Source organism: Polypterus senegalus, chromosome 13 (assembly GCF_016835505.1).
Source record: "Polypterus senegalus isolate Bchr_013 chromosome 13, ASM1683550v1, whole genome shotgun sequence".
NCBI lineage: Eukaryota > Metazoa > Chordata > Cladistia > Polypteriformes > Polypteridae > Polypterus > Polypterus senegalus.
In genome coordinates, this window is record NC_053166.1 from 13,551,304 (window position 1) to 13,563,859 (window position 12,556).

Below are 12,556 nucleotides of genomic sequence, written 5' to 3' on the forward strand. Positions count from 1 at the left end.
GGTCTGCTGGAGCCAATCTCTGCTAACACAGGGCACAAGGCAGGAACCAATACCGGGCAGGGTGCCAACCCACCGCAGGACACACACAAACACACCCACACACCAAGCACACACACACTAGGGCCAATTTAGAATCGCCAATCCTCCTAACCTGCATGTCTTTGGACTGTGGGAAGAAACCCACGCAGACACGGGGAAAACATGCAAACTCCACACAGGGAGGACCCAGGAAGCAAACCCGGGTCTCCTAACTGCGAGGCAGCAGCGCTACCACTGCGCCACCGTGCCGCCCCAATACAATACAATACAATACAATTTATTTTTGTATAGCCCAAAATCACACAAGGAGTGCCGCAATGGGCTTTAACAGGCCCTGCCTCTTAAAGGCCCTCCAGCCTTGACTCTCTAAGAAAACAAGGAAAAACTCCCAAAAAAACTCCAGTAGGGAAAAAAAAAATAGAATCAATCAATCAATCAATGAACATTTATTTATATAGCACATATTCATACAAAAAAATGTAGCTCAAAGTGCAGATGAAACCTCGGGAAAGGCAGTTCAAAGAGAGACCCCTTTCCAGGTAGGTTGGGCGTGCAGTGGGTGTCAAAAAGAAGGAGGTCAATACAACACAATACAATACACAGAACAGAACAAATCCTCAATACAGTATAAAAATAAAAATTTTAGAAGTACGTAGCAGAATTTAACAGTGAATGACATCATATAATATGATTTTTCCTAAAATTCTTTAGGAGAAATTGCCTGAGACATGAGATGAGGTAAAAGGAGTTAAAATGGAGAATTTGGTTTGAGAAGCATGTTATATTTTATGAGCTCTCACTCTACTCTTGTTGTATCTCTTTCAAGACTTCAGATTTTAAGTGAATTGATGCCTCTCTCTCTGAGGTGACTTCCAACATTTGAGCTACGATCAGATCCATTTCTTTTGTTTTTCCAACTCTACCACAGGCAGGCGGAATGACTTGCTTGTGGTCAAATGGTGTCAGCGGTGGGATTTGAACTCACAACTTCAGGGTTTGTTGTCCAAACTCTTAACCGCCTGCCTTTCCTTCCAGAATGTTGTATGACACTAATTGGAGCACAGCGATATAAATGAAAGCACCTAATCGTATTATTCAGAACAGAGGACTGCAGTTTTGTAATCGTAGTAAAGTGTTTTATTACCACAAACAACTGTTCATACATTTCGCCAGATATTACTGAGCACACAATGCAAAATAAAAAAAAAAAATGTCAAGACATGACTTCTGCGGTGGGTTGGCGCCTTGCCCAGGATTGGTTCCTGCCTTGCGCCCTGTGTTGGCTGGGATTGGCTCCAGCAGACCCCCGTGACCCTGTGTTCAGATTCAACGGGTTGGAAAATGGATGGATGGAAGACATGACTTGGACAATCTGAGCCCGTTGCATGACTTTGTTGAGCTCTCCGGTGAAACTCACGAGGAGACCCTCGTGAGGACACCGGGGTTATTTTATTTCAGAAAAAAAATCTGAAAAGCAATGAGACAAAAGAAAATGCCTCCATTTTGCTTCATTTTTATGCCATTGTTGTCTAAGAGAAACCATAAAAAACATATAATTTGGTATTTTTCATTCTGATGGGATAACCTGTTTCTCGGCATTGTCCTCGTTGCACACGACACACTTGGTGTCTGTTTGCACTCAGCAGGTGGCAGGATGCCCGCTGTCCGGACAGTCACGACAAACTTGTGATGAAGAAATGCCATCGGGGTGGCTATCTGCATCAGTATACCAGAGTCTACAGCAGGGGTCCTCAATCACAGTCCTGGAGGGCCGCAGTAGCTGCAGATTTTCATTCCAACTAGTTTCCTAATTAGAAAGCTGTCCATGCTGATATAATCAAACTTGGTATTGAACTGTTTGGCTTCTTAATGCTTGCATTCATCCAAGTGCAATTTGAATTGCACTGTAGAGTTTCCTTCGGTGAGAACATTTTCCACGTGTTTTGTGGACCAGAATAGATTTAAACTTAATGGCCCTCCCAATTCCCCCCTCATTCATTTCTAAACACTTTGTATCACAGATACTTCATGGTAAGCACGTTAGCTGGAGGGCTGCTGGTTTATGGGTTATCTGCATCTCACTATTAACTATTGTCTGATTAAGAAAACAGGCAACAATTAAAACTTAAATGCAGCTGCTAAAATGTAAAATAGGGTTCTGAATGGTAACAGGCAAGTGAACTAAAATGAAGCCCAAAAAATTGTATTGCTTTAATAGTAAATACCACGTTTCCCTGAAAATTAGACCGGGGGCCTCAAGTATAACGCAGTGCGTAGAACTCGCACTATAACATGGCGTAAGCACAAAAGCTGAAATGTGCTTACGCACAGAAAAATCCAGATGCAGGAATCTGTGCGTACTCCAACTTCCACGTTCTTCCGCTACATAAATCCCGACCAGCGTGAAAACTAACGCCGTGCACGCGCATTATGTAACGCCCCAAATCCTCCCAGAATTACGCCTATTTGAATATGCAAATCAATATAAATCGCCCTTAAGCGCAGCCTTCTGTGAAAAGACAATGGGAAAAGCACGGGGAAAATATAAGAATTTCAGCGAATACCAAGTGGAGGCAAAGGAAAACATACTATTTGTTCAAATAAACTGTGATATAATCAACAAAAGGAAGTTGATCGAGTGACATAGCGTGTTGGAGAAACCTGAAAGCTCACATTCACAAATTGCACAGTGCTGGAAATAAAAAAGAAGTCACATATCAAAGTCGCCGTGAAAAGCCGAGTTGTAAGCCCACTGTCTGAGTGTCATATGAAAGCTTATTAGGGTACAGAGAAAAAGGCACACAGTGAGGAAAAAGCACGAAATGTCAACTTCAATCTCGACATTTCCACTTTAATCACGTAGTTTATTTTGTCATTAAAGTAGAACATCATAAACTTCATCTTAAAATCGTTTAATTAACCAGTTTCTCAAATCACATCGTAATTAAAGTAGCACGTTAAATGCTTTGTTTTGTATTTGATCTTCTATGTGCTCTATGTGTGTGAATCACTACTTGCTTCTTAAACTGGATCTCTTCCTCCAACTGGACACAGAATCAATTACATTTGTGATATTACAGTTCTCTGAATAACTAAAATACTGAGATGTATACGTGATGTCATTTTCATGATGATAGGAGTTAAAGCACGTTATTAAACATGTGTTTCACTTCGATGAAATAATTTATTGCAGCAGTACAATCAGGGCGGCTCTAGGCTTGTGGTGGCACTGGGCAGAGGAAGAATCGGTGGCTCCTTCGCCCGACCGTCAGTAAGGTAGCTTATGCACAGTGGATGGCTGCATAGCCGCCTCGTGCTCATGACACAAGCATTTAACTTTTGCAGAAATTTGTCGCTGTGTTTTTAGCTGTGTTGTTATTTTCTCTTTCTGTTTTATATTCAATATATATTGGCGTAGCCGTCACTGCAGTCAGTGCTTTTCTTTCCCCAAGTAACCGATCGCCATACAATCAGCTCTGTAATAGAAGTTAAGCCATCTGTAAGCTTAGCGCCGATTCTTCAAAACGTTTAAAGAACATTGAAATATCTTCGTAGTACATGTTTAATTATTCTATCCTTAACGACACTCCCAGTGAAGAATATAGATTATTTAAATGAAGTTAAAGTTTTATCTGTATAATTTAATAAACATATTTTGCTGAATTTCACCTTATAAATGATATCGTTTCTGTTTCTGAACCCGAGGTCCGTACAGGAAAGGCTTTAAAACATTTTGCAGTGGCTGAGACAGCGTGTCCTTGAAGCTGTATACCGATAATTCTCTTCCGATCAGCTGCTGCTGTGATTCCCACTCAGATACAGTGATATAAATACTCTGAGTGGTGCAGTGAGAGAAATATTGAAAAAGATGATCCGCTGTGGCAACTCCTAACAAGAGGAGCTGAAAGAAGAAGAAGAAGAAGAAGAGAAGTGAGAGTAACAACGCTAAAGCAGTTATGGTATTTGGAATACTATGGCTGTTCCCTCTACCATTATATTGTTACAAGTTAATTACAATCAGATGCATTACACTAATAAACAATATGCGGTTAGTTTCGTGTATTTATAAAGCCGCGTCAGGAAAATAAGGTGTAACCACACAGGAACAGTAGCACTGCTTTGACGCTGGGTGCCGCCAGTCTGCAAAACCGAGTGGAGAACTTGTGTACAACAAGGTATGAGGTACTGTGGAAAAGTGCGTGGCTTTAAGCCAAGTGTAGGTTTTATACATCGCGATTTGAACGTGGAAGAGTTTCTGTGCATACGCACCGTTTATACATGAGGCCCCGGGTCTTTTATTAATTTTTGCTCCAAAAGATGCACTAGGGTTTATTTTTAAGGTATAGCTTATATTTATTTATGTACAACAATATACATTTATCCAAATATAGTCATGTCATCTTCTGGAAAATCATCCTAACTCTCCACATTCAAACCCTAAATTTCTTGCTACGCTTTTAGGATCCTGCAGGATCACACGCTTTGATGTTTGATGAATAGTTCGTGTGGTGAAGCAAAATGCCGACATACAAACGTATTCGTGTTGCTTTTATATTCAGGCGTCACATATTTCCCCATCGTAATGACATGATACATTTTAAAAGTCTCACATACCATCTTCTGTGCCGTCTCTTTTTTTTTGTACCTTTACAATAACATCAAAATGTATGTCGGCGTATTTGAGCCACAGAGAAAAATAAAATAAGGACATAATAAAAATGTTTATTTTGTGATTAAAGTGGAAACGTCAGCTTTAAACTTGAAATGTTCTCTTTAATCCCATAGTTTACTTTATCATTAAAGCAGACCGTTGTAAACGTCATCTTAAAACCGATCTAGCTGTTAAATCGCTACTTGCTTCTGGGGCTATTCAAGCGTCAGATATTCCCCAGAGTAACATTAAAACATTAAAACATTAGAACACTCTAGATGAGAACAGGCCATTCAGCCCAGCAAAGCCCACCAGTCCTATCCACTTATTTCTTCCAAAAAAACATCAAGTTGAGTTTTGAAAGTCCATAAAGTCTTACTGTCTACCACACATGTAAAGAAGAACTTCCTAATGTTTGTGTGAAATTTCCTCTTAACACGTTTCCAGCGCTGTCCCTGTGTTCTTGATGAATTCACTTTAAAATAAGTCTCGACACGATAAATTTTAAAGGTCTGACATACCATCTTCCGTGCCGTCTTTTAATTATTTTTTTTTTGCACCTTCACAACCGCAACAGAATTTACGGCGGCGTATTTGAGCCACAGAGAGAAAAAAGTTAGGGACTTGGTGAAAAGGTCTATTTTGTTATTAAAGTGGAAATTTCGGCTTAAATCTCAAAATGTCCACTTTTAATCCCTTATTTATTTCATTTTTATTTTATTCCCTTATTTATTTAGTTTATTTTAGCATTGAAGTAGAACTTTGTAAACATCATCTTAAAACTGACCCAGTTGTTAAATCACTACGTGCTTCTGGGGCTTCTTCCTGACCTGACAGCTGTTGCAAGCAGCATCGCCACACAGAACACATTACACTTATGATATTCCAGCTCTCTGCACATTTAGAATTCTTAGATTGATACTTGATCCATCCATCCATTTACTAACCCGCTGACGCTTCCAAACAGGGTACGGGGTCTGCTGCCAATCCCAGCCAACACAGGGCACAAGGCAGGAACCAATCCTGGGCAGGGTGCCAACCCACCACAGGACACACACAAACACACCCACACACCAAGCACACACTAGGGCCAATTTAGAATCACCAATCCACCTAACCTGCATGTCTTTGGACTGTGGGAGGAAACCGGAGCACCCGGGAGGAAACCCACGCAGACACGGGAGACAACTCCACGCAGGGAGGACTCGGGAAGCGAACCCGGGTCTCCTAACTGCGAGGCATGATATCACTTTAAATATGTACAGTTAGGTCCATAAATATTTGGACAGAGACAACTTTTTTCTAATTCTGGTTCTCTACATTACCACAATGAATTTTAAATGAAACAACTCAGACGCAGTTGAAGTGCAGACTTTAAGCTTTAATTCAGTGGGTTGAACAAAAAAGATTGCATAAAAATGTGAGGCAACTAAAGTATTTGTTTAACACAATCCCTTCATTTCAGGGGCTCAAAAGTAATTGGACAAATTAAATAACTGGAAATAAAATGTTCAGTTCTAATACTTGGTTGAAAACCCTTTGCTGGCAATGCCAGCCTGAAGTCTTGAACTCCTGGACATCACCAGATGTTGGGTTTCCTCCTTTTTAATGCTCTGCCAGGCCTTTACTTTCAGTTGCTGTTTGTTTGTGGGCCTTTCTGTCTGAAGTTTAGTCTTCAACAAGTGAAATGCCTGCTCAGTTGGGTTAAGATCAGGTGACTGACTCGGCCATTCAAGAATTTTCCACTTCTTTGCTTTAATAAACTCCTGGGTTGCTTTGGCTGTATGTTTTGGGTCATTGTCCATCTGTATCATGAAACGCCCGCCGCCCAATCAATTTGACTCATTTAGCTGGATTTGAGCAGACAGTATGTCTCTGAACACCTCAGAATTCATTCGGCTGCTTCTGTCCTGTGTCACATCATCAATAGACACTAGTGTCCCAGTGCCACTGGCAGCCATCACACTGCCTGACTCCACCGTGTTTTACAGATGATGTGCTATGCTTTGGATAATGAGCTGCTCCACGCCTTCTCCATACTTTTTTCTTGCCATCATTCTGGTGGAGGTTGATTTTGGTTTCATCTGTCCAAAGAATGTTTTTCCAGAACTGTGCTGGCTTTTTTAGATGTTCTTTAGCAAAGTCCAGTCTAGCCTTTCTATTCTTGAGGCTTATGAGTGGCTTGCACCTTGCAGGTCACCCTCTGTATTTACTTTCAAGCAGTCTTCTCTTTATGGTAGACTTGGATATCGATATGCCGACCAATACCTGGAGAGTGTTGTTCACTTGGTTGGCTGTTGTGAAGGGGTTTCTCTTCACCATGGAAATGATTCTGCGATCATCCACCACTGTTGTCTTCCGTGGACGTCCAGGGGCCTCATGTATAAACGGTGCGTACGCACAGAAATATTGCATAAGAACGTTTCCACTCTCAAATCGCGATGTATAAAACCTAAACTTGGTGTAAAGCCACGAACATTTCCACGGTACCTCATACCTTGTCGTACGCAAGTTCTGCGCTGTGGCGATTGGGTATTTGGAGAAAGAAAAGTAAGAACAGGCATTGGAGGTTAGTGTGTTTAAAAGAGACAGTACTTCTGTAATAAAGTATTTCATTGAAGGTCTGAGATATGAACAATCACTGCGCCACCGTGTTCACATGTTTGATAACATGCTTTAACTCCTATCATCATGAAAATGATATCACGTATACATCTCAGTATTTTAGTTATTCAGAGAGCTGTAATATCACAAATGTAATGGATTCTGTGTCTTGTTGAAGGAAGAGAGCCAGTTTAAGAAGCAAGTAGTGATTCACACACACAGAAGATCAAATACAAAACAAGCATTTAACGTGCTACTTTAGTTATGATGGGATTTGAGAAACTAACAAATTAAACAGTTTTAAGATGAAGTTTATGATGTTCTACTGTAAGGACAAAATAAACTACATGATTAAAGTGGAAATTTCGAGATTAAAGTTGACATTTCGTGTTTTTTTCCCCACTGTGTGCCTTTTTTTTTCTCTATACCCTAATAAGCTTTCATATGACACTCAGACGGTGGGCCACGACTTGCCTTTTCACGGCGACTTGGATATCTGACAACTTCTTTTTTATTTTGCGCACTGTGCGACTTTGTGAACTTGAGCTTTCGAGTTTCTCCGACACGCCATGTCACTCGATCGACTTCCTTTTGTTGATTATATCACTGTTTAAACCAACAAAGAGTACCTTTTTCTTTTGCCTCCACTTGGTATTCGCTGAAATTCTTATATTTTCCCCCGTACTTTTCCCATTGTCTTTTCACATAAGGCTGAGCTTAAGGGCGATTTATATTGATTTGCATAGTCAAAGAGGCGTAATTCTGGGAGGAATTGGGGCGGGACAGCAAGCACGTGCACTTTCATTACCTTTCACGCTGACCGGGATTTATGGAGCGGAAGAAAGTGGAAGTTGGAGTACGCACAGATTCCTGCATGTGGATTTTTCTGTGCGTAAGCACATTTCGGCTTTTGTGCTTACGCCATGTTATAGTGCGAATTCTACACACGGCGTTATGCATGAGGCCCCAGGTCTTTTTGCGTTGCTGAGTTCACCAATGCTTGCTTTCTTTCTCAGGATGTACCAAACTGTAGATTTCGCTACTCATAATATTGTAGCAATTTCTCGGATGGGTTTTTTCTGTTTTCACAGCTTAAGGATGGCTTCTGTCACCTGCATGGAGAGCTCCTTTGACCGCATGTTGTCTGTTCACAGCAAAATCTTCCACATGCAAGCACCACACCTCAAATCAACTCCTGGCCTTTTATCTGCTTAATTGATAAGACATAACGATGGACTTGAACACACCTGCCCAAGAAATAGCCTTTGAGTCGATTGTCCAATTACTTTTGTTCATTGTGTTCAAAAAATGCTTTAGTGGCCTCACATTTTTATGCAATCGTTTTGTTCAACCCACTGAATTAAAGCTGAACGTCTGCACTTCAACTGCATCTGAGTTGTTTCATTTAAAATTCATTGTGGTGATGTACAGAACCAGAATTAGAAAAAAGTTGTCTCTGTCCAAATATTTATGGACCTCACTGTATGTTACATTTTACAGATAAATCGTTAACTTTGTTTAAATAATGAATACTGCTAACAGTCACAAATGTGGGGTGGCACGGTGCTAGAGCTGTAGCGCTGCTGTCTCGTAGGGAGTCACATCCCTTGCGATCCTTGCCTGGAGTTTGCATGTTTTTCCTGGTGGGTTTCCACAGTGGGCTCAGTTTTTCATCCCAGGACATGAAGATTTGGTGACGCTATAATGACGTTAGTGTATACGTATGTGCTCGTATTCACCTTGCGATGAGCTGATGCCCCATCCAGAGATTTTGTTTCTGTCTTATGCCGATGCTGCTGGAATTGGGCGCATCCCCTGAACTGATGGATGTAATTATTAAACATCCTTTTCAGAGATATTGTGGCAAGGTGTCCTCGGAATTAAATGGATGTTTCGGGCACACGCATCGTATTGCGTGAAGTATAAACCTTGCCTTAGGCGCCTTACATTTCAGCTGACGATCTTGACTAGGGATTGTTTTTGGGGTAGGGCTTACATTACAGAGCAACCTGAAAATTATTCTAGGGCTTATTATCGGAGTAGGTCTTATTTTTTGGGGAAACATGGTAAAAGAGTTCTAATTAAGAAACAGATTAAAGTGAAAACCTGCAGCCATAGCAGAGCTCCAGGACTGTAATTGAGGACCCTCTGATCTACAAAGTAACTAAAATTTGTCTTTGACGAATAACGGCACGAACAAGGCATAGAGTTAAACACCAACTGTCGTTATCAGCAAGGACTGAGTTCTAATTAGGACACTGGCAGGAATGCAAACCCGTAGCCACTGCGGCCCTCCAGGACCATGATTGAGGACCACTGCTCTACAGGTTCCACATCATCCAATTGACTGTCACTATCTCGATTACTGTCATTATCATCCAAATATTCATCTGGCAACAGCAGCTGACATGATATCATGTATATAGTGTATATACACACACACACACACACACACATATATATATATATACCACACTCATAAACACACACATTTTATATATATAAAGTGTATATACATACTTACGTGCACATACATAATATATACACAGACCCCACACCTACAGTATTTACACATGTTTAGGCCCCTTCACTTTCTGCCGACTTTACTGCACTGCAGATTTCATTTTAAACGGACACATATTCCAATTTTGCCCATCAACCTCCACTCAATAATCCAACATGACCAAGTTCGAACTGTTTTAGAAAGCTTTGCAAATGTATTAAAACTCAAAAAACCAAAATCTCTCTTTCATGTACATAAGTTAGCCTCTACAAGCTTGGCACGCCTGGATTAGTACCATTTATCCCCCCCTCCTTCCTATACTGTATATTATACATTTATGTGTTAGCTTGGATCTGTGAAAAAAGACAACAATTAGCACTCTGTGCTGGTTTACTAATATCATCCATGTAGAATTTGTTAAAAACTGAATTTAAACTTTTGTCTTGATTTTGGAAGGCTCCATCCTCACTCGATTTTACTCATCCAATGTTCATATTTTAGTGTTATAAGCTTATTGCATCAATATTTTCATGGAGTGGTATAAATGTGAATTTCCCCTTGGGATTAATAAAGTATCTATCTATCTATCTATCTATCTATCTATCTATCTATCTATTATATAGTGCCTTTCATATCTATCTATCTATCTATCTATCTATCTATCTATCTATCTATCTATCTAAATGTAGAGCTCTACTAAATATTGACATGCTGAGATAGCATTTGAAGTTCAACGATTCAGCTGTACAAATTTTAGGCGTACATTTTACTTGACACTCACTTAATATTAGTAAACTAAAGCAAGTATATTTTTATATGCGATAAATTAAATTTAATATTAAAGCAAATTAATAAATCAGCAACCAAAATGGAACCCATCAATATATTAAAAGAATAAAATAGACTACTTACGCCATGCCGATATTCATAATATGCCAGCTCATCCTTCCTCAGAATAAAATATCTTTCTTTATAATTACAAGGTGAGGTTCTCCTCTTCTGTTGAGATTTTTTAAAAAGAAACTCTTCTAAAATAATGTTGGAAGTCATCCTATAAAATGAAGGTCTGTCATGGAGAAATCCTGGATTAAAGCCCACAAATCGCAGTAATTAAAGGACAATCAAGTATGTTAATTAAAACGATCAATGCGCACAACGTTATCTCCAAAACAATCACCAGTTTATGTCAGGCGCTGCTTCCGGCACGTTAGCAGACTAAACCACTTCCTTGCAAGAAACGTTTCAGCAATCAGTTTACACCTTTCCAAATACAAACTGAGCAGGATGGCAAAGAAATAAAATCTAAGCCCAGAAAATGTAAGTTAATAAACAAGAAAACAAAATTTATGAATAAATAAATATTCAATAGATAGATAGATACAGTGGGATGCAAAAGTTTGGTCAACCTTGTTAATAGTCATTATTTTCCTGTATAAATCGTTGGTTGTTGTCAGTTAAATATATCATATAGGAGACACACACAGTGATATTTGAGAAGTGAAATGAAGTTTATTGGATTTACAGAAAGTGTGCAATAATTGTTCAAACAAAATCAGGCAGGTGCATAAATTTGGGCACCGTTGTCATTTTATTGATTCCCAAACTTTTAGAACTAATTATTGGAACTCCAATTGGCTTGGTAAGCTCAGTGACCCCTGACCTACATACACAGGTGAATCCGAGTATTTAAGGGGGTCAATTGTAAGTTTCCCTCCTCCTTTAATTTTCTCTGAAGAGTAGCAACATGGGGGTCACAAAACAACTCTCAAATGACCTGAAGACAAAGATTGTTCACCATCATGGTTTAGGGAAGGATACAGAAAGCTGTCCCAGAGATTGAAGCTGTCTGTTTCCACAGTTAGGAACATATTGAGGAAATGGAAGACCACAGGCTCAGTTCAAGTTAAGGCTCGAAGTGGCAGACCAAGAAAGATTTCAGATAGACAGAAGCGACGAATGGTGAGAACAGTCAGAGTCAACCCACAGACCAGCACCAAAGACCTACAACATCATCTTGCAGCAGATGGAGTCACTGTGCATCGTTCAACCATTGGCGACTTTACACAAGGAGATGCTGTATGCGAGAGTGATGCAGAGGAAGCACAAACAGAGCCGCTTGAGGTCTGCTCAAGCACATTTGGACAAGCCAGCTTCATTTTGGAATAAGGTGCTGTGGACTGATGAAACTAAAATTGAGTTACTTGGGCATAACAAGGGCGTTATGCATGGAGGAAAAGAACACAGCATTCCAAGAAAACACCTGCTACCTACAGTAAAATATGGTGGTGGTTCCATCATGCTGTGGGGCTGTGTGGCCAGTGCAGGGACTGGGAATCTTGTCAAAGTTGAGGGACGCATGGATTCCACTCAGTATCAGCAGATTCTGGAGACCAATGTCCAGGAATCAGTGACAAAGCTGAAGCTGCGCCGGGGCTGGATCTTTCAACAAGACAACGACCGAAACACTGCTCAAAATCCACTAAGGCATTCATGCAGAGGAACAAGTACAACGTTCTGGAATGGCCATCTCAGTCCCCAGACCTGAATATAATTGAAAATCTGTGGTGTGAGTTAAAGAGAGCTGTCCATGCTCGGAAGCCATCAAACCTGAATGAACTAGAGATGTTTTGTAAAGAGGAATGGTCCAAAATACCTTCAACCACAATCCAGACTCTCATTGGAACCTACAGGAAGCGTTTAGAGGCTGTAATTTCTGCAAAAGGCGGATCTACTAAATATTGATTTCATTTCTTTTTTGT

The 12,556-nt window shown here is 40.2% G+C and overlaps 1 protein-coding gene across 1 annotated transcript in view; it reads right to left on the minus strand.

Annotated features, from left to right (window-relative positions):
• The window catches only part of itk (IL2 inducible T cell kinase), a 103,261-nt gene extending 92,344 nt beyond the window's left edge, over nt 1–10,917 (minus strand). Inside the window, exon 1 of the mRNA XM_039775160.1 lies at nt 10,710–10,917. Within this exon, the coding sequence (XP_039631094.1) occupies nt 10,710–10,847 (138 nt within the window). The 5' untranslated portion in view covers nt 10,848–10,917. The remainder of the gene's footprint in view (nt 1–10,709) is intronic.
• Nucleotides 10,918–12,556: the final 1,639 nt, after the last annotated feature.